This window comes from Dinoponera quadriceps, unplaced genomic scaffold (genome assembly GCF_001313825.1).
Source record: "Dinoponera quadriceps isolate SergipeBrazil2010 unplaced genomic scaffold, ASM131382v1 scaffold8544, whole genome shotgun sequence".
In the NCBI taxonomy this organism is placed as follows: Eukaryota; Metazoa; Arthropoda; class Insecta; order Hymenoptera; family Formicidae; genus Dinoponera; species Dinoponera quadriceps.
The window spans coordinates 87,769-115,223 of record NW_014563549.1 but is presented as its reverse complement, the minus strand read 5'-3'; the positions used below and the strand labels follow the sequence as shown (position 1 = coordinate 115,223).

Sequence of the window (27,455 nt, the reverse complement as noted above, 5' to 3'; positions counted from 1 at the left end):
TATATATATATATATATATTAGCCTCCAAAAACGCTGAGCAGTGTTCGAAACATTTGAAACTGATGTTTGAAAGATTTCGCAAATTCGACATCAAGATTAACTTCTCAAAGTCAAGAAAGTGCATCTTTGAGACGCAGGAAATTCGTTATTTAGATTATTTCACTAAGAACAGCATATAGCTTTTGCCGACTATGTCTCAGAAATTCAGCAATACCCGGGACCAGCCACAGTTACTGAACTTCGTCAATTTTTGGATCAGTCATCAATTTCTATCGACGATCCTTCAAAAATGTCACATCGATTCAAGCTTCCTTATACGCCTTCTTACCGGAACAAGGAAAAACAGTTCCGGCATTGATTGGTCTCTGGAAGCCGGAAAAGCACTCCAAGAATGCAAGACAGCTGTGGCTAATGTTGCTCTTCTTCATCACCCAAACGAAGACGCCACATTCACATTACTATGATCTTTTGGACATCATTATGGGAGTCACCTTTGAATAGTTCACTAAGAACTGCTGGGAACCTTCAGGATTCTTTTTCAAAAGTTCCTCTAATACTCAACCGAAGATATACGTATGATCGTGAACTACCAGAGCAATTTTCAGCGGAATAAAGTTCTCCCAACCATCTAACCGAGGCTAGGAAGTTGGTGATTAAGACTGATCATAAACTCATTACATCAGAAGTCCGAAAAATCACCGCCTCGGCGGTTTCGCCAACTTGATTTTATTAATCAATCACGTTCACGTTTCAGATAATATTATCGCTGACGCGCTCTCCCGCATTAACACCATCAGTATGCCAGTCACGGTCGCTACAGAGGAATTGGCATCTGCCCAACACGACGACAGAGAATTCCATGATCTTGTTCGTTCGCCTGAGACACTTGATTTGTGTCGGAATCAGAATCGACAACACCGAGACGTCGTTATACCGTGACGTCTCCGCATAAGAAATTCATCCCTACGTTCCTCGGAGTTTGTAAAAGCGTCTATTTGACGCAGACACGTGGACTGTACCCCAGTAATCGAGCCGCGAAGAAAATCACCCAGAAAAATCCGTTCGCCCGCTATAACCAAAGACATCGCTGACACTGGGCTCGCACTTGTTTGTCCTGTCAACAGAGCAAAGTAAGCGGACACACGAAATTGCCCCATGAACATATTGATACTCCCGACATCAGTTTCGCCCATGTGGACTTGGGCATTATTGGCCAACTGCAGCTGTCACGATCAGTACTTAACCATAACAGATTTGTTGGCCCGAAGAAATTCCAACCAACGATATTACAGTAAACCCCATTGTAGAGGTGTTTTATTCATGCTGGGTTACCGCTCGCTTTAGAGTTCCTGCCATGATTACTGTGAACTAGGGATTTCAATTTGAAAGTCTATTCTTAAAGTCGTTGGCACATCTAATAGGCTCTAACAGGACGAAGACCAAGTTTTTCGAGAATTTTTTCGAGACCTGTGGTGTGCAGGAAGAACGGGATGAAACCGAACTGAAAAGCCACGTGTCATTTTGCGAAATTCGCAATAGTTAATGAAAAATTAATTAATCTATATGAGCTAATGAACGCGCAAAAAGCGGTAGGCCGAGCTCTGTACAAAGAAAAATGGCTTACTTGTGAAGATCTTGCAGTGATGAGCATCAACTGATTTCTATACGGAAATACGTGCGTCAAGAAGAAACGTACCAGCAGACACAAAATAACAGTTATATAGAAAACGTTAGTTGCAATTTTCTACTCAATAATATAACTGTTATTTAACGCACGTGTCATATAACAGTTGTATTATCGAGTGGGAAATTACAACTAACATTTATATAACTGTTACTTCGTTTGTTGGGACGTCTCTCGCTATATTAGTTGATAGCCCTCGTTGCTAAATCCTCAGAAGTAAATCATTTTTCTTTATACAGAGTTCGGCCTATTGCTTTCCATGCGCTTATTAGCTCATACAGATTAATTAATTCTTCATTAACTACTGCGAATTCTGCAAAATGATATATGACTTTTCTGTTTCACCCGTTCTATCTACGCATCACGGATTTCGAGAAAATTACCACTCTGTATATAAGTGATCGCGCCACAATACAGCTAGGAAAAGAGTTGAAGTTGAAGCACGCGATGTTGCAAATAGCGAATATAGAGTAGTCTTGTTTATTTGGTGAGAGGATAAAGAGATTCTTTCCGTTTGCGGCATCCGTGACCTTCTTACTCTTCCGAAGCGGCGGATCTCACCAATTCTCAGAAACATCGCGAAATCAATACCGACGCGCCACCTGTCGCGTGACCGCGCAGTCACGAGTGAATTCAGCCGCGGCCGAGAGGTGTCGCCACTGCGAGAAGCCGAGCGCCATTCGAGTCGGTCCGTTCGTCACATAACCGCCGTTTCCGATGCGAACGAACGAGGCGTTCTCGCCGGCCACATCAGCAAACGACGCCATTGCTGAAAAGAGAGAGAGAGAGAGAGAGAGAGAATTTTCCCGGATCTTCGCGTAGGCCGCGAATGCAGATGTGCCGTCGCGTCGCCGAGGCTCTTGTTTCCGACCGAATTCCGGGGAACGAGAGCCGAATGGAGGCGTGCCCAGGAATTTCCTGGAAGCTTCGAAATGCTCTCCCGGAGACCACAAAAATGGCGGGCGGCCATTAAGCGGCTCGCGTTTCGCTCGCGACGAGGTTGGCTCAAGGTGCCAGCTTCGAGTTTTCCAGCGCGCGACGAAATGTCAGAGAATGGCCACGGCGTTTTTCTACACGAGTGATTTCCGAGACCGACTTTTCATCGAGCACGAGGTCGACGAGTCGTCAATGACGGCGATATACGCGCAATTTGTTGTTACATCGGACGACGAATTGATTTCGTTACGTGGCCGCCGGTCGCGTCGCCACGACGCATTCTTCTTTCTCCGCCGAGATCGATGGAGAATATCAAGTCGGCGGCTCCTATTTTCGTCGGAAGAATCTGAGGTCTGTTTGCACGATCTCCGTGTGGCGCAGCTACACGCGGGACTCCGGCACGTTTATTCCGGAGTCAACGGTCGACGCCGTGCCGCGTGTGTGTGTGTGTGTGTTGTGTGTGTGTGTGGCGTGCTTGGGCTTCCCTCTACGTTCCCATATCATATTGCTATGATTCAATGTTAAAAAAAAAACCAAAATGTTCAACTTCGAGTTATCTGTATGATAAACTGCATATCAAGTCTTATCGCGTGTCATATCAAAGTCGACGTCATGTCTCGAATAATATTGTAGTGTATTGATTCCGTATCAGATATGCTTTAGATTTTATTTATTTATTTTATTTAAGGGAGCATAGCTCTTTTATACAAAATATGATGCGTTATATTAATACAGTTACTCATTATATTACATATGTATGTATGCACTGACAAATGGAACGGGAGCAAAAGCGGCACATAATTACCGACTGAATTCATTTGTAACTTTGTATAATTTTATAATACGTTGAGCAGAGGAAAAAGAAAAACAGGAATAATGACTAGTGCGAATGAAGGATGCAAAAGGTTGGATTAAGATGGAAATGTAAAGGAACCGGGAAGTAGCAGTACAATGCGATGATAGTAGATGTGTAAATTGGAATAAAGTAAGGTTGATTGGATAATGTAACGGCCGTGATAAAATAGTTAATAGTAATAAGTAGAAGAGTGGAAATTTGAATTGTGAAATCTATCGACTGCGTAACTGCTGTGATATTAGGATAAATATATAGGCAAGAAAAGGCTTAAAAAAAATATATATATATATTTTTTTTTTTCCGAGGGAAGAATATTGATATAAAATATCATTTAGACGACATTTTACATTAGAGATTATATATAAAAAAAACAATTCTGTTGGTGTAACTGAATTTTTCTGAGGAAGAATTTGCCTGGAGACCAAATAAAAATTCGATTGTATACTGAGAAAAAGATTTCTTTAAATTTAAAAAGATTTCCTATATATATATATATAAAAGATGTGAACGGATGAGCGTGATTTTATATATATATATATATATATTATATATATAAGGTATGAAGGGATAAGCGTGATTAAGAAATGATTTAGTAAGCCAAGTTCACTTCTTGGTATTGTAGCTGCAGTAATAAATATCTATCTATAACGCGTTGAGCAGGATGATAAGTGGAAGTTTACGGTTAGGAAGACCTCGACGATTCACGGGGGGGGGGGGGAGGCACGAACGTATGCTATCTACAAATCCCTATCTCATCCGGTGTATTTTATATACGAGAAAGAGAGAGAAGTGTGTATGTATATGTGTGTGTGTGTGTGTTTTCGCAGTTTCACGCAAAGGCAAAATAGGTCGCGTTAATTCACGAGCGAGTTCTCGACTTCCACGAGTACTGAATAAATAAACAGCAGATTAGATTAAATTTGGCACTTTCGTCTCCACCGACAGACAGATGGCGGAGACGCAAACCCGTCGAAATTTCGTTCGTTCTTCACGTATGATGATTATAACGCGATGATACGACGCGAGCTTTCTCGCTTCTTCTTTTTTCTCCACGTTTTCTCGAACTTTCCTGTTGAAAAGTAGCGTCGCGCTCCACTTCGAGAATATTACGCTCGATATTCACGTTCCGCTGTGTGATGTACTTTTCGCTATTTTCATCGGCGAGAACGGCGAAGAATTTAAATTCCCTTGACACATAGTGCATACTACTTCCGCTACCGACCGTTATTATTAGCCTCGAGTCAATTAATGAATACGTTTACACGGCAATGCTAATCTAATTCAGCAAGAACGATAGTTACATGGAAAAAAAAAAGAAAGAACTCCGTTCCAGCAACGGAATAGGGATCAAATGAAAAGTCGATAACAAGAGATGAAAACTCGGCGACTAAAAGTCTCTGTTACGGCAACTGAGAACATTCGTTCGAACATTTAGCCGCATTAAAACTCAGTTGAAACAACGGAGAAAAATTGACTGAGTAGAAACCTGCTGCTGAGAATCTTTCGGTTCCTACACAGAAAAAACAAAGATTTCTTTAGATTTAGTATCTTTATTTATCTGACTAAAATTTGTTTCACAGTAACAACATTACGAAATGTTATTTGTTTGAGTAAAGATTTTATTGTTTCACTCAAGAAAACTCTATTATTTAACAGAAAGAACGCCATTATTTGAAATATCTTTTAACCGAATAAAATATTATTTAATTACAATCAATATGTAAAATTAAACAAATAATTTCTTTATGAGAAAATTATCTTTCGTTTCAAACCAATTTTTTATTTCAGATAAAGATATATTCGTTGAAAGGTCTAACAATCGTATTTATTAATCAAAACATTAGCTTTTTTGGAACATGAAAATAAAATTTGTTTGGATGCAATGAAATTTATTAAATTTAAGGAAATCTTTTTCTCACTGTACAATCGAATTTTCGTCTGGTCTCCGGGCAAATTCTTCCCCGGAAAAATTCAGTTACACCAACGGAATTGTTTTTTTTGTATATAATTCCTAATGTAAAATGTCGTCTAAATGATATTTTATATCAATATTCTTCCCCCCGGAAAATTCCTTGTACTAATGGACTTGTTTTTTTCGCGCGCAACTCCTGGTATAAAATGCCATATAAACGATACTTTACGCCAATATTATAATTAATTATTGTTAATCTACATCTGTTTTCGAAGAGATTTAGAGACCAGCATTTATAGTCAGATCATTTAAGATCGTCTCAAGTTCATCTTCGGATGCTTTGTAGCCAATGAAATGAACCGTATAGCAACTGAAGAAGAACTTAAGATGATCTTGAATACAAAATCCGACTATGAATACCGTAGTCGTATAAATCTGGTTTTAAGGAGCCATGTAAACGGTAAGTCGTTTTGACACACATTACCAACCTAAAAATACTCAAACAACCATATTGTTCCTTTTTCATTTGTCTCGCAATGTACGCTCGAGCGCGGTTATACAATTGTATAGAAACGGATTCTCGGTGAGAATTAATTTAAAACCGCTTCAATGCAAATAATAGACGCGAATCTAAAGGAATCCCCGCGTCGTCGTGTAAATGTAGTCGATGTTCAACATTCGTACTCGCTCTCGAGATTCACGTTTACGTCAGCATATCTTACGAATATGAATAATTCGACGGTCTGATTCAAGTTTACGAGCAGCAGCGCCTAACAATGCGACGAACGCAACGTTGTAAAATTTCTCGCACGGACATCCTCGTGTCCCGACTGCGACCGACCTTCGTCGTCGTGGTGCGATCGCAGCGGGGACGGAAGGAGCTTTGAATGACCGGCAGGAATCGTCGCGCTAAGGGCGATTAATGGTCAAAGAACCGTTGGCTCTTTCCTCTCTTTCCACGCATCACGACGCGGACATAAATCGGGCAATCGAGCGTTCTCTTCCTCCAATTGCCACCCACACTACCGACATACGCACACGCGTGTGCGCGCGCACGCTTGATGTATACAGGCCGTCCCAAAACTCGACGAGTCTCGGTGAGATAAAGTCGCTCCGGGAAAAGAAACTCCACAATTCGTATGAACGCGAACGCGTGATATTGAAGTCGCGGTCTATTTTCCGCGGCACATTGTACACGTCGATCGCCAACTGCGTACAATCGGCGAAATTCGATCGGAACGGACTCGAGGTGTGCGCCTCTGCTGAACTAAATTAAGTTTAATCATTTAGCATCTTGGCCGAGAACGGGGACTCAGGGCGAAGGAATATCTATTGATCGTTTGGCAACCAACACCGGCGACGATGATGTTTATCACATGACTCGCGGAAGCGTCTCGAACGGGCAAATATTTTCGAGGCGGTTCCGCGCGTGTCGGTAAGCAGGCACAGTTCCCATCCAGTGCGGCGAGAACGGGGTCGTTTATAATTACAAAAGACGTCCGAGTGTATAACCGCTTAACGCCCTCGCTATTTCGAGCGTCCTCGCGGAAGAAGAAGAGAGCCCAATTGTCGATTTCACGTCGCGACACTTCCACTTCCTTCATTTTCGTCGGTAAGTCAATCGGTAAATCGGTAAGGGAAACCGAGTCGTTCCACTTTCATTATCAAATTTTTCAACGACGATTTAAATGTGTAAAATATTTTATTAAATATATATATATATATTTTTTTCTTTTAAGTAAAAACAAAACCAAATGAAAATGACAGGTTTTTAAATAAAATAAGGTAATTCCTACACGGGAAAAAATACTGTTGAATTAGTAAAATTTCCAACAGTAGAGTAATTGTAAATTTTCTAGATTAACGGCAAATATCGTTAAAACTATTATGTACTGTTTCAATAATTGAAGTATTAGTTTCAATAATATTGCTATTGAATCAAAAAGATTTACTCCAATTACGTGTGTACTATTGGAAATTCGATTAATTCAACAGCATTTCTTCCGTATAAACTAAGATAAAAATTACGTGACTGGTAAAATACAACAATTTGTACGGAAGACAAAAGAAAAGTGAAATATCACACAAGAGCGATATAGAAAAAAATGTCTTAAGCTCTCCTTTTTTCGACTGTCACTGATATTTATTGCATAATCAGCCTCGTGCACGTGATATCGATAAGGCTGAAACAATCGTGCGAGGGTGCGATTACGCAAGAAGCGCATTCCATCGGCGTGAATTCTTTCGTCGAGATCGACGTTGGGACGAATATCGTCGCGCGACAGAAAAATATAATGTCGACGGACAATTTCGCGAGCAAACACAAATAAACCTCCAGCTGTAACGGAGAGACGAAGAGAGGCGACACACGCTCGACAAGGCAATGCTGCGTGTATCCACTCGACGGCCTTGAACCAACTTGCACAACCCGGTATGGCTTCCACGATGGAAGGAATCCAACGGTTCCAGGACAAACGCCGCGCACGACGACGACGTGCACACGTGTGCACGTTCGCATTTCGCCTGGCGATAACGTTTTTCATTCGACCGCTTCGTAACTCGATAGCGCTGATGCGTCACGGCATCGAGTGCGCGCAATGTTCGGTTATACATTTCCCTCCGTTCTAATATTTCAACAACGATGCTGACCAGCGTCTTTCTGTTGATATTTTAAAAACGGTTATTTTAGATATTTTTTTAGAAGAGAAAGAGAGAGAAATTCCTCTCGTCGGACGCACGGAGACGAATATGTTGCCAGAACGACAAATTGTTAGTTAGTATAGCGACAGCAAAACAAATTTGTTTGGATAGCAGAAAAATTTGTTGAGTGGATTAATTGCCATTCGCATCGGACATACGGATAGCAAAAATAATTTGGTTATGCCAATGAAATTTTATCGCTGTATCGCGACGATACGTTTCTGCTGCAACAGCAAAATTATTTTTTCCGTGCGTTGTATATAATTTCTTGTATTTTTACTGTAAATATAATGTTTTAAACCATGCGACAAATATTTTCAAGCGAGTGACAGTGTCTCCTCCTCTATCGTAATCGTCTTTTTTAACGACTCGTGTCACAGAATATCCCAGACGTTAATATCAATTGAGAGTCCTATCGCTAGGCGCAAATTGACACGCTCGGGAAATTAAGCGCATTTAGGAAATTTACGTACCGTCAACAGAATCGTCGAGTCGGACGGGATAACGAGGCGTTTTTACATCGAACGTGCGCGACGATCATCCGTCTTCAGGGCGAGATTTAGATCGCGCCTAAGAAAATCAACAGACGGCGCGCCTTCCTCAACGAATCCGGCCGGCTGCGACGCGCACTGCCTTATATAAAGGTTGGATATTTGTTATTCCGCACCACGCGCGGTCTGGCCTACGTAACACGTGGGTGGACAACCGCACATGCTTAACATTGAGAGTGACAGTTTAGCGTCCGCTTTAATGGCCCACCAGCGGACAATACCATTTGCCATTCCCGCGTCGTGCCTATTATGCGCACTTGCAACGCCTCTGCAACCGTCCGATTGTGTCCCAAGAAATAATTGTGTGCGTGTCTACGTGTACGTGCTTTTGTGTGTGCGTGCGGTGTTAGGACGCTGTTGGATCAAATTTAAAAGATAAAGCGAGTTACTGGGAGATCACGGAGGAATCAGGGGGAGACTTCTATTCTGGTCCCATCGAGGTACGGTCCTTTCTCTCGCGGGTCAAGGAAGAGTCGCGATCGGTACCGCTCGCTGCGATATCGCGATTGCGGGGTACCCACGTTTATTGCCGACGAAAGCGGAACACCCACGGTTGCGGTGAACGCTATAGAATCGTACTCGACGTCGTCGAGGGACGTGTATTAATGCTTCCCGAGAACGAAAACATCGCACCTGCCGACGCAGGGGAAATGTGAACATTCTGGAACGCACAGTATCGATTTAAGCGCTGACACCTGGTGGGGCTCTCTTTACGGGCATCGTTTACGGAAAATCTCCGCGGACAAAGGGAGAAAATGCTTTAGGAATCGAGTATATTTCGCAAACGTGAAGCAAAGGCGCTGCGCCGCCATTGTTCTCGCGGGGGCCGTGGCGTTAATTTTTTCGCCGAATCGCGCTGAACCGGCAGCGCGCAGGCTGCCTGTCAAAATTCGATTTATATCCCCACGTCCGTATAAATATCGATCCGGCGGTAATCAAATTTTTTCGTCCGGGGGCATGAAACAGCTTTCACTCTGACTGACAAGAGCCCTGCGAATTGGACGCGCGAGCGCCGTGGTGCACACGCGATCGCGTGCGGTCATGCGTTTAATTAGGCATCATTCCGTCGCGCGGCCGTTTCGCGAAATTACGCGAAAGTCGACAGTGAGCGATGCGTTTTTTATGCATCGGAGAGATGTGTATCTCCCCGGCTCATTGTCCGGCGATGCCTCGAATCAAGTCGCGCGAGTCGTTCTTTCCTGCGCGCCATATGGATACGCGCGGCGTGTCGCCCGAGGACTCGTCGTTGACCCGCCGATTAATCCGACCCAGCTGCTGATACGGCTTCGACGGGAATGCACACGGTTGAACAGCAGTGGGAGGATAAAGAGGCGGAACAACGGATGGGTGTTTGTTAAAGAACGGGATAATTAGCGAGCAGGCCGCGTAAGCCCGGAACAAACTCGGCCGTTTGGGACGAAAACTGGGAGCCGGCGGAAATCGACGGTCGCTGACCGATTGACTGTCACGGAATTTTCACACGGGGGAATGTTCAAACAGTATCGTAAGCAACAAGCGGCAAGGACATTGATCAACCAGTCAGTTGTATTTCTATAGGTTCGTGTGTGTGTAAAAGACGATAGAAGCGACGGTAAATTTGGCCTTCTAAGCAGAAGTAGCTAGGATTTTAATCAGTTGAAATTGACACCCGGGATATATATCTTGACGCTGTGGTAACGTCATAAGTCTCTCAGGCTTATTGAGAAAAAAAAAAAAATATTGTAAACCTCGTGATTTTGAGCATTTCTGGTCTTTTCTGAATTATTAAGTTTATTACGTATTAGCGTTATAGTATGATTTTTATCATTTTTATTCACCGTTATTGTAGGCTGGTTGCTGCCAGGAAACCAGTTATCTCATTGAATCAGGCTGAATCAGCAATGATTGCATGGGCCCAGCTATTTTCTGAGTAATAGAGGAACGGGAGTTGGGTATAGCGCGTCTTGTGCAAAACGTGAAAGAGGGTAAGCGAGAGAAAACGCGTGTAGGCCTCGCAAGCCTAACGTGTTACCGTTAGGGTTTACGAACGCGTAATATTACGGGAAAAACGATGAAAAGAGGGAAAAAATCGATTGAGAGGGGCGGTGCAAATATATCGCACAGAGGATCAAAAATAAACGCAACGTGGGATTATGTGACTTTATATTTTCACTAGGCTGATCGGAAAAAAAAAATATTGCATTATCGGTTACGATAAAAGAACAGCGCCAGTAGTTTCGTGCCTTTAAGACGATTTGTTATTACGTGGCAGGAGGCAATTTGTCTCGTCGTTCGATGGATTTGAGGAATCCTCGTAACGACACCGGCAAATTATAGTTATTTGTGACAGGACGTGTATTCTTCCTTTTTCGAGGACTCCCTCTGCGGGGAAATGGGTCATGGCAAGGGGCCGAAGAATTTATAGGGCGGAGGAAGTCGATTCTCGTCGAGGTCGACTTTTATCTATGGCGTTTGTCTCTTTGTCTTTTCGTCGTGAGACTATACCGGACGATGAGCAAACGCGATCAATCACATTAGCGTGAAAGTATATAATCCCCAGCCCTTCCTGTCTTCACCTTTTCACGACGAAATCCTTCCACGTGTACTACTGCTTTGTTATCGACCAGCTAGAAGCTAAGTAAGCAAATCTCAAGTAAACAACCATAACATTTCGTCCTCGATGTTAGAGCACGTGCGTCTTCTGTCTTTTGTTTAGCACAAATTGCGAGGAAATATCGTCGACATAAGAATATCAACAATACGTTCGAGATAAGAAATATCTCCTCTCCAAGAAATCCAACGCAATACAATAAAGATACGAAATCCTCTCCCACGTGACATGTCAATTTACACATCGATTTATATTTTAACACGGTCTCGGGTTGAAATCTAAAAGGATAAGGTACACGTAATTAAGAAGAGTGAAAAAATTTGATCTCTGACATAATATGAAAGAAATCAAGAATTGAAGGAATAGGAAAAGGAACTTCGACGATGTTTCTAATCCTAGTTCTCTCCTTTATTGTGAATTGAAACATGATTGTTCATATTTCGAAATTTAACTTGTTCCTAATTCCCTATATTTAATTCTTCGCCCGTTATTCCTTTCATTGCGTCTGAGCTTTTTGGACATACCATAACACATGCTCGTTCGACATAACATTTGGTTGTGCGACATACAACATTCCTCACTTTTTAGAAATGTGAAAAAATTCACTTCTGCGGTGGTGTCCCGCGATTCAATATGTACGACGACGGAGTAATAATAGATTATCGATGTTTTCTTTAAATACATCGATATCTCTCTGGCGATATTTATACGCCGACATATCGATATCCAATTTACAGAGTTCGCTTCTCAAGCTTTAGCTTCGAGCCCCAGCATAACGCAGACGACAAGCGACGACGGTTACGTCCATTCAAGTAACACCCGGGTGCAATGGCCGAGGTCGGTATCTACGGCNCCCCCCCCCCCGCCGCGCGAAGTATTTATAGTCACGAGTACAATAGCTACGGGCTCGCTGCTCGCGGTCTGAAACCTTTCCCGGATGCTCATTACGGTCGCATCAACTCATTTACGCGTCTTCGCTGTTCGAGTAAAAATACATCCCCTAAAAATGTCAAGTCGAGGGGGAGGTAACGGAAAGTCCAGGGACTAACGAAGAACGGCCGATGATAAAACCCGAAGATAACGAGAAAGAAAGAGAGGGAAAGAAAAATGAGGGAAGACAGTAATAAAGGGAAGTCAAAATATCAAGGAAGAGGGGAGAAGAAAGACTGAGAGTGGTAAAGGATAGAGCGTAGGAAAGAGGTCGGCGAGAGGAGGACTCGAAGGAAGCGGCGGTACGTCGTGCGCTTTGGGGCGATCGGCACGTTTAAATAAAGAGAGAACCGACGACGACGACGACGGTAGTAACTGCGACGTTGCCGGCTCGGCCGACTATTGATCCACGCCGACGACTCGCGGTACGGTCGGGGGTCAGGCGCCGACGAAGTGACAACGCCGCGCGCGTGCTGCTCCCAGCTGATCGGGAGCTCCGCTCGGCGCGATGCCGAGTCCTACGGGGCCGCCGCTCTTGCGTCTCTCTCTCGCTCTGTACGTAAGGCTCGCGCGCCTCCTCGTTGCACTCGTGCGACGTGGAAACGAGCGATACAGCCTACACAACTGCGACTGCCGGTTGCTACCACGCTCTGTCGCTCCGCCGAAGCGAGCGGAGGACTCCTTTTCCTCGCTCGTTGCGCCGTTCGTCCTCTACCACCTCCTCGGTAGGTTACGGACTTGGTGAGAGACGACGGGCTTCGCTACTTTCGACACGGCGTTTTAAGGGCGTTACGTAACGGAATATTATATTTTCCTTTTTTTCCGCGCGGAGCGTGTGTGGGAGGCGCGAGGTTAAAGACTCGGCGGCGGCGCACCTAAAATTAATGCCAAGCGGCTCTGCATCTTTTACGGCGGGATAAATCGGACGAAGGATCGTATAATATCGGGGCGTGATCACGCGCAACTGTCTCTCCTCGAGGAATTGTCTTCGGGGAGGAATCGCACTTTATCGGGTCTTGGGCGACCCGGAGATACACCTCGTCCTTCGCCGGCGTCTCAATGATCGCGTGCGTCTCATTTCCGCCGGAAAGCATTCGTCGTATCGCGGCCAATGGGATTCTTACGAGATGCTTTAAGAGCTTTAATCGATTTTCGCGCGGCTAGCATATCGCTCACTGCATAACCGCCGAGGGGGATTCCCACACCTGACTTCCACTTATCGACGTAATTACGTAATGTCCGCGGGAACTGATCTTATTTCTTCGGGAAACGTGATTTCCATACCCGGTGAATTGTACAGAACGTGCCTGAAAAAAGGAGCGCATAATTTCCGCCCGGGAAGAAACTTTTCGACCAATCCGCGTGTCACTATTGCTCCTGTCTAGGAAAATTTGGTACTACGAACTGTACGTGAAACGATTAAAAAATTAGCGGTCTGTCTGAAAATTCTTCTTCATTGATCGATTGAAATTACTTGCTCGATATCGCTAGAAATTCAGTCGGTTATTTTGAAGAAGACGACGGCTGCAAGTTTTGCACTATTTTTTTCCTCATAATAAATCGTCTTTTCTTACGACGAAACGAGACGTCATCCGATAAAATTTATTGACGAAAAAAGGAAAAAAAAAAAGAAAAAAGACCTCGGTCTCATGCGACATTCTATACCGGCTAGTCCTCTTTTTTTAGGTGCATTTATCATCCCTGCTATTTCCGCATTCGACGAGCCCGTTCTGCACGTGTAGGAAAAAAAGACAAAAGACGGCGTGATCAATACGAAACTCGTAAAAGCACTCGTTCGTACTGCGTTACAGAGTAGCCTGCTGTTACTAAATGGCGTACGAACTACTACACAAGAGGAAACCTTGATGTACACAGAGCGAGAGAGGGAGAGATCAGGGCGAAAAACCAGATGACCCTACCCTTCGGAATCGCCTCCCCCTGACCATGACCGACGTCGACGACGTCGACAACGACGGCGACGTGTGCAAGGACGCACGAGTTTTCACGTGGCCTTCCCGTAACCTAGAAAACTCGGGGCCAATCGAAGCCAGTTCTCGGTTTTATTATTAGGTAACTGGTACGCAATCGCGTACTTTCCAGCTGACTAACTTGCAGCTGAGGTTGTCAATTTTCCAATTTTTTTTAAGTTATAATCTTATCTCGCGGAACAAGATGAGGCTTCAACCAGCAGGAAAAGGCTTTTTCCTTTAACTCGCCGTCAATATTTCCTCGGCAGAACTTTCGACACGGTGATGAATAACGACGAAGCTTACGTGAAAATAACTCAGGAGAGAGATCAACGTGAGAGGAGAAACTTTTCATCGCTAAATGCAACGGTAGTCACGCCCGGACTGGGAATGAACCGTTGACACTTTGTTAATTATTATACAATGTTGCTGCTCATCAATTATCAGTATTTTGGGCGTCCGTTTCCTCTGCGGGGATCGCTTGGCAGCATTGACAGTAGTCGCGTCTCGGCGATGTCTGCTCTCGTCGTGAGTTCACCTTTCGCCCGCATATTCTGCTTGCCGTTTAAATTCGTCCATGTGACGCATACGATCGCCTTTACGGATCGTAACGCACTCGAAATCGTACGTTGTCGTCGTAACAGTGGCGACAAAGAAGACGACGATGGTCGACGTCCAAGGCCGTATCGGCGAGTAAACACGCGCGTGGCAGTTTAGACAAGTGAGTAGCAGGTGTGCTGCCGGATATCTCGGCGAAATCCTTTCCTACCCTTACTTTCGGCTGTGTACAAGAAGTAAGCACGCCGAAATCCGAGAAGCGCCGACCCGCGGCTTGGGAACTTCGTTTCTTCGGAAGAATCGTAACTGTTATTCACGGGGTGAGTTTTTGTGGAGAGGTGACCTCCCGAAATACAATTTTCCTCAGAAAACATCGAGAAGAATGCACGGAACGCGAGGGAAAAATGTTCATGGATACAATTCTCGAGATCGTATAAATGAAACAACATCTGTCCAGACATCATCGCGTAAATATCACAGAAGCTTGCGTGATCACATTAGGCATTCGCTGGCAGAATCGTGGCGGAATACGTATTACTTTCCAGACGTTATTTCCGCTGCACTGATAAAGAAGTCAAATCCTATATCGAGTCGTGCTCGACAAACATAGAAAACTCTTTCCGAAATAGCTCCTGACTAATTTTACAGAAGATATCGAACGACACCGATAACTCGTAATTCACTGTACGTGAAATCGCTTATTATACTTAAGCAGAGCACCCTTTTCCACTTTATGAGCATAGGTCGAAGGCCGGCTATTAATTGTCTCCTACAAACGTCGCATTAATCTAGGAGAGCGACGCTACATATTTGATGAAGACCGTAACGCGCACACGAGACATTTATCTTGGAGATGACGGAGGGTCACACTGCGAAAATCAATGATCTAAAGCGCAACGTGGGGCCACAAAGATGTGTATATTTGGATCTCGACGGTAGCGATTTCGACGTGATCGCGAATTATCATAATAGAAACGGTATAAATCTGAATAATTTGTGAATGCAAATCAGATGATGTCATAACAAGTTTTTCGAATGTTGGACCGCGGCTCGAGGTCGATTTTGCACCTGAAAATGCGAAATACGCGAAATACTCTGCGCTTCTCTAAAGAATATTAAAGGTATGTCGGAATGCTTGACGCGAACGCAGGTATGAATCGTTTTCGCTCATTGCATGAGAGAATTCGTTCGAGGAAAAGGAACAAACGACGGAAATCAATGCTCTCGACTAAGACAATCTTACAACTGTACAGATAAATCGGTGACTAATATCTTCCGAGAGTGACTCAGGCTGATCGCCTGGTAAACTCTTAGATATTTATTTCCGAAACAAGCAGCTAAGCGAAATATACGGTATATAACGATATATGCGTTGTTGCTCTAGCAACGAGTGCGAAACAGCTGTAACGCAGACACAGGAAAATTTTTCGTGCACAAACACAGTTCGAATGGTAGAGATTAATCATTGTCACGTATCACAATAATTCGGCAAAATCTTATATTCAATTAATATATTTTTATATTTTTTTTATATTTTATGTTCATATACTTGCAATTTAGGTCAATATCAACGAAAAAAGTGATCTGCCATTTTGCAAACAATGCCAACCATGCAAAATTTTGAATCATTAATGATTGAAAATAGTCATACATGGAAGCTTTTTTAATTAATAACTCAAAAATTTGCATGGTAATTTGCAAATTAGTAAAGAATTTTTTTTGTTTAGAATGACTTAATCTATAAATGTATGACTGACAAACTATTGTACTTATCGATTCAAGATTCAACGTTCAATATACTGACGTTTATCGCTGCGTAATTCAACAAGCTATCGCAACATTGAGCCGTTCTGAACCAAAAAAGTTGTTTATCAATTTCCAAATGACCACTGAAGTTTTTAAATTATCAATTAAAGAAGCTTCTATAATCAATAGCTCGAAACTTTGCGCGGTTGTTTGTAAAATAGTAGAGGCCTCTTTAACTAATATTAACCTAAACTACAAGTTTACGACAGGTGGTACGACTTGCGCCCTGACATTCTTTATATAGAAAAAACGCCAACTTGATTCGACCGTTGAATAAAAATGTAATAACCGGAAGAGTTCAAGGTATTCCCGAGTCGTCGATTTCTCGTGACACGCGTGACTCTCCGCCAAAACTGAAACCGAGTTCGCCGTCGTCGAGCCGTGTTTTGTTACGGTAAAAATCAGAGAGACGACCGGATCCCTCGGCGAAGGTGCTTTCAGCGGAGCGGCTTGCGTAAGAACGGATCGATGCTCCAATAATGCGTGTTATCGCGAATTGTATGCCCCGACGCGAATAGTTTTATCGGATTATTGACCTTCGTTATGCACACTGGCGAGAAGATGAATCTATTATAACGACGAATAACTGCGATTGTGCTCGCTAGGCGTGCCTGGCACGGAAAATAACCCGCGCGCGGATCAAACGCGGAGAAACCGCGTGTGTACGCGAGACCGTACGCGTGGCATCGGGTTTTATTGACAAATCGTCGGGCTCCTAATTCGCGCAATAAGCAATGTTACGGGCCGGGCCGGTGAGCACACGTCGCTGCGCGGCATTCGTCATTGATTCGGCCGCGAAATTGTTTTCCTCGCAGGCAATGTCGCGCGCGCCGCAATTGCGCGCAATTAACCGGTCGCTGACGACGGTTTCGAGGCGCGCCACGATAAAACGATCTCCATAATAAAACGTGAGCGCTTGTAAATACACGTCGCGCGCTTATGTAATTGCACCGCTGTCGCGGGGAATTATCATCGTTTTTGTTGATTAGACGAGAGAGAGAGTTGGAAACGAGACGAAGACAAAGTCGCGAAACGCGCGTCACTTTGATGCTCCCCCGCTCGGCAATCAAATCTCATTCGGTTCGATTAATTCTTAATCTGACGTTTCGTTTCTCCAGCTATCGAATCGTAGCGCGATAAGAGCACGCTTATCTACCCCGCAAGAGCTCGACTCGAGAATGCTTCACTTGGGGAAAAAATCTCTACGACACCGAAGGTGGGAAATTAATTAATGACCGACGTTTTCCAAACCGACGTCTGAAAGGAACGAATTGGACGAGCCTTCCGCGATTTGACCGCGAATGGCTCGTACGTCCGCCCGCGAGAGCGGACGAACAAAGTTAGGTCACGGATCAATATTATACGGTGGGAGACCTGAGGGACAACTCGTGTAGCCCGCCTTGTTCAAATACCGCGATAAACTGTTCGCATTCGGGCAGAAATCGTGAGAACGGCATTGAAGTTGCGTTGATGCTGTACAGGGTGCTCCGGGAGATTCGCGTCTTTCGGAGAGACGCAGCCTTGACCGATGCTGTTGGTCGATCTCTCATCGTCGATTCGAGTTGAGGAGAACCCAAGTTAAAAGTGGTTCTACATTATGGGCCGGTTGTTTTTCCACTTTCGAATAGATTTTTATCTAATGGACAAATATTTCAGGGACATTCCCATAATTTAAGCTGTAAACCTTAAGCCGTAAAAAATTCACCAGTCGCAATGGATTATCCTTCTCACATTTGACCGGTGATTGGTTAGTTTTTCACGGCTTAATACTTAAAGCTCAAGCTTTACGCCTTAAATTCTCATTGCAAGCATTGCTGCGGGAAAATAATCTACGAGAATATGAAAAACTTACCCGGCACACTATTGAGGAACGATAATATACCGGTAATTTTTTTTCGTATTTTTGTAGTTTATTTCCGTGCGGGAACGCTCTTTAGATATTTAACCGTTAGATAAATTTACCCGAAGGCGGAACTACCAGCTCGAAGTTTTCAAAGGCCTTTCATTGTGCTCCTTTGATGCTACGAGTGGTGAGTTATTTCAATTTTCTCCACTTCTTGAAAACTTAATGTAGATTTTAAAATCCCCCCCAGGACATTTCTAAGAAAAAATATCTAATTTCCGTTTGAAGCATTAAAAGAGCATATTGTTGCTCTTTTGACGTTACAAGTGAAAGTTTATTTTCATTTTCCCCATTTGAAGACTTGACGCGGAACTAAGCAGAATTTAACGTGGGAGCGAAATTGCGACTCGGGAATCGTCGTTTCAAAATTTCGCACACGCTTGTCCACCGCGCGAGAGGTAAAATCGTAAGAGAAAAAGCGGGAATTCGACGGGCGGAAAGACTGCGCTCGGCTAAAAGTGAAAACGCATTGAGCGTTCTTCGCTTGCGTCACCGCGATCGTATCTCAGATACGAGCTGTATCCGTAGTTGATGTGATCGGCAGCGCGAATTACAGCGATAAGACGGTCGCGCTTTACGTCGCAGTTAACGCAACACGCTGCGTCTTAAACTAATGCGAGTGACGCGCGTCTGTTTATATTCCTAACGTGTGTGCGAATTCAAGAGTTTACCAGAGATAGAGCGAGGTGTTTGGGATTCTAATGTGCCGCGTCATTATTGCCCATTGTCTACAATTAGAATTCTGCGGGCACGAAGTCGTCAACGTTACGGTTAAGCCGTTGGATGTAACGAATTTCCGCGCGCGACCGATCGAGGAGGATTTCAGCGCGACAGTTGGTACACGGGGCATTGTGGCGAAATAGATTTGATTGAACGCGAGCGAGGCGTGGGAGCATGTGCTCCGGATGCTCGTGAAATTCTACCGTCTGCGCCGACCGGTTCCATTAAGCGTGAATCAAAGTTTAAGGCCCCTTTCTACCGCAGGCTCGAGCGCGTATCGTCGGGCGCGCGCTCCAGTGGATTTTCTTCATCCGCCTCCGCTCTCTGAACTTTCGACGAGCGGCACACGATTCGCACGGCCTACCTTTCGGACGGACAAATCAGCCTGTGAAAGTTATCTAACGTCGCGACGCGCGAGCCTTCATTGTTTCCCGAGAACAAAAATCTCCTGTTCTCCTCGTTTCTCAGCTATTCTTACCGGCACGTTCGCTCGACTGCGAGCGCACGTTGGGAATGAATTCGAGGAGGTCGATCGCACGCGTTCCCCTGTGATCGCTCAGAATGGCGTATCGGAGGAGCAGCTAAGGCGTCGTTGATCGAAGATCGAGATAACCGCAAGGTAAACGCAACCGATTCCCGGTCGCGCCTTCTCATCGGGGCATTTAGCGACTAATTTGGCACTGAACTTGGGACCTATTTTAGACCTGTTAAATCGACGGGAACGAGCTCTCAGCCAAGTGACGACGAGGACTTTCGGGAGGCGACATAGTCGCGTGTAAACGCTTTAAACGCTAAAATAGATATTGCGCTCGGGTCGCTGACGACGAGAGGGACGCGGGTTTTCGGTTCGAGAAACATCGAGCAATCGGCAAGCTCAAATTCTCGTCGGCCGTTGCCGAGGGGCTCCCGCAGCCCCTTCGTCCCCCACCCGTCGGTCGAACTGCTCTTTCACAATGATACGTTCCCCTTCTCTCTCTCTCATTTCCCCCGACTCACCCGGCTGCTCGCTCGCTCTAGTTCCTCCCGTTCACTCTGCTCGTCCCGAGCTGCGAGAGAGCTCCGCTAGGTCTGCGCCGACGCCGACGACTGGGGGAGCCGGCGGTGTTGCCGGTTCGGGCGAACCGGCGGTCGCCACGAGGAGAGAGTCCGCGGTAGAGTCGTCCGGATCTCCGGCACAGTCGCTTTTTGCTTTTGACGCGCGGCGGGCGACGCGGCCGGTCGCCGTAGCGCGAGATATGCAAGAGCGTGTCATGTGACACGCGTGACAAGTGGTGCGCGCCGCGGCGTTGCTGCACGACGCGGACAGGCGGCGGCTTTCGGTGGAAAAAATAAAGAAGACGGAGAAAGAGAGAGAGATAGAGGGGAGGAAGGAGGAGAGAGAAGGAAAGATAGTGTGAGTCGGGAGACGAGATCGGGAGAGGGAAAGGGGAGGAGGCGAAGGGCGCGCTGCGAAGGAAAATAAACGCGTGTTGTTGCGCTTGCTCGCTTGCGTGTGTGCGTGCGTGAGAGAGAGACCCATCGGTGCCGACTTCACCGCGGCGGACTGCTATCCCCCCGCGATTTCGTACGGCGCTCCTCGGCCAGTATCGTGGCGCAATTATGTTACCGGTGCGACGCGGCGACGGCACCATCGACACCGGCCGCAACGTCGTCGGCGGAAGGCTCGAGACGTCCCGCGTGAGACACCGTGGCGGTCGTTTCCTCGCGAACGGTTAGAACACCTTCTCTCTTTCTCTCTCTCTCGCCGGGCCACTCCTTCTGTCGCCGTGTTACCCGTTCCCGCTTTTGTTCTCCGGAAGCGAGACACTCGGGCTTGCCTGCGGGGAACACGATCGTGGTGGCTCTCGGTAGGTAGGTAGGTAGTAGAAGAGAGACGCGCGGAAGCTGCACACAGGCTGGTCTCTCTTTCCCTCTCTTTGTCTTTCCCGAAGAGTCCACACGGAGCGCGAAAGGTGACGAGCGCGACGGCCGTTCCCGACGCACGTGCTCGCGGTCGGTCGTATCGAAGCTACCAGTAGTGTGTGTATGTGTGTGTGTATAAAAAAAAAAAAGAAAAAAGACGCAGAGCTCGTCGAAAGATCGAACGGAGGTACAGAGATAGGCGCCGAGGATCGACAGCGCGATCGAAGAGGAGAAAGTGCGGACGGGTGAAAAGCTCGAGATCAATCTCGGCGTCCGCGAAGAAGCCTACCCCCCCTCCCCCTCCCCCCACGTCAGGAGATGGGAGATCGCTGTATCCGTGGAAATCGTCACATTACAGGTCTTAGGAATGCGGACGGTGGTGGCGAAGAGGAGTTCGCGCTGGTGGTTGGTCTCTCTGGTCGCGGTGGTGGTGCGAGTCGCGGGCGCGCCTTCGGACACGCTGCCGCCGTCGGTCGCATCGTCGCGATGTCCGGGTGGGTGCGAGTGCGCGGAGGGCAGCAGCAACGACGGCGGCAGTCTGGTGTGCGCGGAGCGCAGCTTCCTCGGCCTCGGTTTGCCGGGGGACGCGACGAGCGTCTCGCTGAGGAACGTCCGGGCGGCGGCGATCCCGGTGGCCGCGCTGGAGACGTCCGTCAAGCTGCGAAGCCTGCTGTGGACGTCGAGCGGCATCGAGAGGGTCGAGCCCGGCGTGTTCCGCGCCACCGCGCACCTCGAGCGGCTCGATCTAGGTGATAACCGACTGGCCGAGCTACCGTCGGACGTCTTCCATCCGTTGCACCAACTGCAGTACCTGAATCTAACCGGGAACAGGCTGGTCGCGCTGCCGCGGCTTCTCTTCCACGGTCTGGACCGCCTTCAGGAGATCCGTCTGGCGGCGAATCGGCTCTCCGTACTGCCGTATCAGGCGTTCGCCCCCGCCCGGGAGCTCGCGCGGCTCGATCTCGGCGGTAACCTGTTGGTCTCCCTGCCGGATCACAGTTTCCGGCTGAACGAGCGGCTGCAGGAGCTGCGGCTGGCGGGCAATCGGCTGACGAAGCTGCCGTCGCGGCTGTTCTCCGGGTTGGCGCGGCTCAGGGTGCTCGACCTCGCCGCGAACGAGATCGACGCGCTGCCGCGCGGCCTCTTCAACGAGCTTTCGGCCTTGGAGCACCTCGACCTCCGGTCTAATCCGATCGCGCGTCTATCGGACGTCGCGTTTCAAGGCCTGGCCGATCTACGATGGCTCGGTCTGAGCCACCTGCCGATCGTGTCGCTACCGAAGGACCTCTGGCGGCCGGTCAGCAGGCTGAGGACCCTGCTGTTGTCCGGGACGAAATTGGAGAACCTCCGGAACGAGAATTTAGGAGGGCTCGGCCAGCTGGAGACGCTGGAGATGAGGGACAGCCCTCTGCGCGAGATCGGCCAGCTGACGCTGAACGAGACGCCGTCCCTGCGCCGGCTCGACCTGCGGAACAACGACCTGACCTTCCTGCCGGCGAACGTCGCGCATCTGTCGCTGCTCGACGAGCTGCAGCTGCAGGGCAACCCGTGGGCGTGCGACTGCCGCATGTTCTGGTTCGTCAAGTGGGCCGAGAGCAGGACGCATCTGCGCGCGGCTTTCCAGAGCGGGCTGAGGTGCGGCCACGAGGAGGACGAGGTGGACATCTTTCGCACTCTGCGCTACCTCAATTGCAGCGCGCCCACCCTGGTGAGGGCGACCGGCACCCAGCGGTACCTCCTGCTGAGCCCGGTGCTGCTCGAGTGCGAGTTCAACGGCAACCCGGCGCCCTCCTTGACCTGGGTGACGCCGAACGGCCTGGTCTTCCACTGGATGCCGGATCCGGGCTTCCCCGACGCCTTCGTCGAGCACCCGCCGGTGCACGGCTGGCTGCCGAATCCGCCGCCGATCGACGGCCGCATACGCATCCTGGAGAACGGCTCGCTCTACATCAGCGCGCTGCTGCGCGAGGACGTCGGCCTGTACAAGTGCACGGCGGACAGCCCGATCGCCAATCACACCGCCTACGTGACGCTGCACATGGACCCGGTAACATTGCACAACATCAAGATCCTCAGCATCGTCGTGGGCGCGATCTGCGCGGCGGGCTTCCTCCTGCTCACGTTGTTCCTGCAGTTGCTGCGGTACGTCTTCTTCAAGTGAGTATTGGCCGGACCGAGAAAACCGAGTCGGCCGTTGATAGTTTGTCGAGTGGAAGGTCAGGCGCGATCGATCGCGTCCCACCTGACCATTCCGCTTCCGCATTTTTCTTTTCTTTCCCTCCTTCTTCCCTCCCCCCTCCTCTTTTCGCCACTTTTCCAACAGCGATCGCTCTAACGTATCCACGATTTTCTCGCAGGTGCGGATGCATCAAGTGGTGCTCGTGCTGTAGACGCGTGGGAGTGACGCCGAGGGCGAAGCAGATCTACCAGATGCTCGACAACATCGAGCAGTACAAGAGCCAGCAGCTTGAGCGGCTGAGGGAAAACTACACGCAGCAGGTGCACAGAATCAAGGACAATTGCGTCCAGCAAGTGGAGTGGATCCGCGACAGCTACGAGGGTCAGATGAGGCACATACGGGACATACGGGACTACGGTACCACTCATTTGACCGCGCTGAGAGACCAGTACTATGATCAGGTAATACACGGAACTCTACTTCTTTCCCGAGCGAACGCCTCGTTTTACCGGTTATCGGGGAAATTCTCGTGTTGCGATCTCTCTTCGCTGGCGTGAGGTAACAAAGTTCGAGGAAAAAACATCCGCGTGGTACGTCTCCGCGTATCACAGCAGCGGCGATTCCACATCTCGACGATGATATCGGGGGATGCCGAGACGCGATAAAAATGAGAGACCGCTGACGACAGATACGCATCTAGACGCGTCTATTTTTTTCCGTTTCCCCCCGCAGGTGAAGAGGGTGCGCGACTACTCCACCAGCCAACTGAACTGGGTGCGCGAGAATTACGTCTTCCAACGCAACAAGATCCGCAAGTTCAGCGCCCACCAAGTGTTGCGGTTGCGCGAGAGCTACAAGTACCAGCAGCAGACGCTGAACAAGGTGCTGGAGAACCTGCCGAATCTGTACTTTGACAACTGCCGGAGTGGTTCGTGCGGTAAGAGCGACTCCATGGTCTTCGACCCTGCGAAGGACGATCTCAACGGGATGGACACCTACTTCAAGGCGAAGACGATCGACGACCTGGCGGCGGGCCCGAGTCAGGAAGACGTCAACAGCGAGTACTACACACCGACCGAGCTGTCATCGACCAGTCCGCACGGTATGAACATGATGGAGGGCATCCACATCAACTACATCGAAGAGAGCGGCCCGCCGCCGCCACCTCCGGCGCCCACGATCCTGCCGGTGACGATGCTGCGATGCATCGACGAGTACGGCGGCAGTGCGTTGTCCGCTCGCAACAACTACGAGAACAAGCTGATCTTCAAAGGCTCCGGCCCGGAGATTCTGGCCAAGGAACCTCGACAGACCTCGGAGGCCCTCGGCCTCCTAGTACCTAGCAACAGTCTACCTGATCTTCCACGCGAGACCAAACTCTAGCGGACAACGAGGCGAGGCGTCGAGAACGGCCGGCCAAGAACGGGTTTCCTGCTATCATTTAAATCTAATGAAAAACAGAGAGAGAGAGAGAGAGAGACTGTTCTTGGATGACGGGGAAAGGTGAACGGAACGGAGGGATCGTCGCCTGTCTCTGTGACCAGTAATTGTGGGAATTGTGTCTTCGAGGTACCGAAAGGAAGAAAAGGAGAAAAGGAGAGAGACAGATGGTACCATAATGAAGCTTCTTCCGGTTTTGATGTACGACTCGACGTCATGGGAGTATCCTAGAAGATCGTTCGAGAAGAACTCGTGTCAGTGCCAAGAAACGGGAGATCCTTCTGCCAAGATCGATGACTGATCGATCGCAGTGTGTGTGCATGTGTTAACTTTAGGAGAACAAAAAAAATTACGGACAGTTTCCAAGGACCGGACTGGTCGGGAGCTGCTCGACCGGTCGGCAACCTTGCAACCTGTCCGTCTCGCCGCAACGTGTGCTTTTCTTCGTCGGTGTCATCGTTTTTGGATGATCACTCGGGAAGATGAAAGGAGAAAATAGAGAGAAAACAAAAGATATATATATATATATATATATATAAAATGAAGAAGAGAGAAAGGGGAATAATAAAAAAAAAAAGGAACGACGCGAATTACAATTCGCGTCTTCGTCAACTTGGCTGTAAAGACCGGTTTCCTTTTACAAAAGCGCGATGGTGGAAGATAAGTAATTTCGCCTAGTTGTCAATTCCGCAACGTTCATTAAAGTTGCGATCTCCGGGGAGGGTAGGGGGAGGGGTTCCCGTCGAAGAGTCGTGATTTCTTAACTGTTTCCTGTAAATAGGCGTGCGCGAAAGTTTTATGTATCAGTGCCCGCGAGGAGGGCGATCGAGAGAAAAAAAAAAACAGGTCGGATCTTCTTTTACGAAAGACTGAGACGGTGGGATCGAGGACTCGCCCGATCGTTCGTTTTACAATTGCTTTCTCCTTCTTCGTCTCGATTTCCGCGTCGCGACAGTAAGCGAACGCGACGACGAATCTTTTCACAGCGAGGAGAAACACACACCTCGTGGTGTTGCCGGCGTTCGCTTGCTCGCCGTTTTTTTTTCTTTTCTTTTGTCGCTTGTCTTTAGCAAAACAAATTGTTCGAGTATACGGAAGCGTGTATCTTTATTGAAGAGGGGGAGAGAAAACTAAAAGAGAAGAAGAAGAAGGACATACCGATACCGAGAAGACGAGTAATAACGAACGTACGTACTTAATTTTCTATCGTTGCACCAACATATCCAGTATCACTCGCGCTTTATCGTTCGCGCGCAGAGGAAAGAAAGTAACAAGAACAAAAGAAATAATATATGAATAAATATATATATATATAAATAAATAAATATATATATATATTTATATATATATATATAGAAATATATATCGGCTGTTAATATTTTCGAGTCGAAAGCAAACAAAGACATTGTATTGTACATTTCTGATCGCAATGAATCGCTCCGATACATTTTGCAACAATAGTGCGCCCCTTTGTTGAATAAATCCTGTGACGGTACGTCGCCAAATACATCTGCACGTCTTAATTCCCATCCAGATTCCATCTCGCGCGATCAGACCCTCGGAAAGAGAGAGAGAGAGAGAGAGAGATAACGAGAGAAAGAGAAAAATAGAGATATAGAAATACGCCGAAAACTCGATCGAGCCGGTTCGGCGATTGTCTCCCTTAGACACGTGTTAAGTGGAAGGAATTAGACCTACCAACCGCGACAATTAACAACGAACGAAGTGCACCGACGGTTCTCGCATAGTTCTCGTTTGCCGACTCTCGAAAGAATCCAATTAACGCGGGCTCTGATCGCTCTGACGACCAGTATCCCACTCTCGCGTCGCGACGCGCGCCCGAGTCTCGCGATGATGGAAGTTTCGCGAGTCGAGAGGTCAAAGGATGAGAAAGTGAACCCNAGGATGAGAAAGTGAACCCCCCCCCCCCCTTCGAGTCCATAACTCGTGTCTCGGATGCGGCGGCACACGGTTGCATTCGGACTCATTATTTGCGGACTTGGCTCGCTCGGCATCGATCAATCGTCCGTCCGTCAGTCAGGCAAGACAACGCTCTCTCATGTCGGAGGAAGCGAGAGAGCGTGATTCACGGAAAGGGCAAATATCGCATAATACCGATCCATTTGAACGACGTCAATCGCTCGGAAACGACTGAGTCACCGCGGCACGACNGGGGAGGGGGGGAGGAGAGAGTGAGAGAAAACGGGGCGGAAAACGACCGCGGCCAAAAGAGTGTTGCTGTTATTTTTGGATCGCGTCACAGCGCCGTTGTGTAGAGATAAAGTTTTATCGTAGTTTGTGGCGGCGGAGGGGACGCAACGGGACCGTAAGACGAGAGAATTGTGACTGTGAGGGGAAAACTATGCGGTTGGCTGGCCGGCCGGCCTCGTAATTAACGTTACGGGAAACTGACAATAACGGGCGATGAAACGCGTTGTCGCGAAAACCTGCGTGGGCCGAAGAAGCCGGGAAAGCGGGAATCGATAGCGGATCGACGTCGGATTTGACGGACGTGCAGTCAACGTTTTCTCGGCTCGGAAGGAACGTCCGAGTGCGAACGCTCGGATTACGGGATCCTCCCTCGAACTTGCGAACGTAGGGAGTTCCGTTTTAAAAAAAAAAATAAATATACACACCGGCGAGCGCGCGGATATATGTTGCAAATTACAACGAAAAAGCGCGCGTTCCGCGTGTGCGGCTTTCAGCCGGTGCGAACACATAGAATTATTAACGCGAAACGCACAGAGAGCCCTCACGAAGCCTCCTGGCGACACGCAATAAACTCCTGCAAAGATGAAATAAAAGTCGCGTCCCGGTGAA

General features: G+C 47.6%; 2 protein-coding genes across 4 annotated transcripts in view; one reads left to right on the top strand and one right to left on the bottom strand.

Annotated features, from left to right (window-relative positions):
• Positions 1 to 27,455, bottom strand: part of LOC106751208 (putative oxidoreductase GLYR1 homolog) — a 40,576-nt gene that overhangs the window by 5,017 nt on the left and 8,104 nt on the right. The window lies entirely within an intron of this gene.
• LOC106751207 (leucine-rich repeat and immunoglobulin-like domain-containing nogo receptor-interacting protein 3) lies at positions 14,936 to 26,142 on the top strand. Of its 3 annotated transcripts, none has more exons than XM_014632040.1 (4): positions 14,936 to 15,005; positions 21,375 to 23,173; positions 23,374 to 23,656; positions 23,928 to 26,142. In XM_014632040.1, the coding sequence occupies exons 2-4, from the start codon at positions 21,384 to 21,386 to the stop codon at positions 24,576 to 24,578; spliced, it is 2,724 nt and encodes a 907-aa protein (XP_014487526.1). In that variant the 5' UTR covers positions 14,936 to 15,005; positions 21,375 to 21,383; the 3' UTR covers positions 24,579 to 26,142. The 3 variants fall into 3 exon arrangements, with proteins under 3 accessions (XP_014487526.1, XP_014487525.1, XP_014487524.1); XM_014632039.1 differs by lacking the exon at positions 14,936 to 15,005 and adding an exon at positions 20,415 to 20,965; XM_014632038.1 differs by lacking the exon at positions 14,936 to 15,005 and adding an exon at positions 20,415 to 20,969.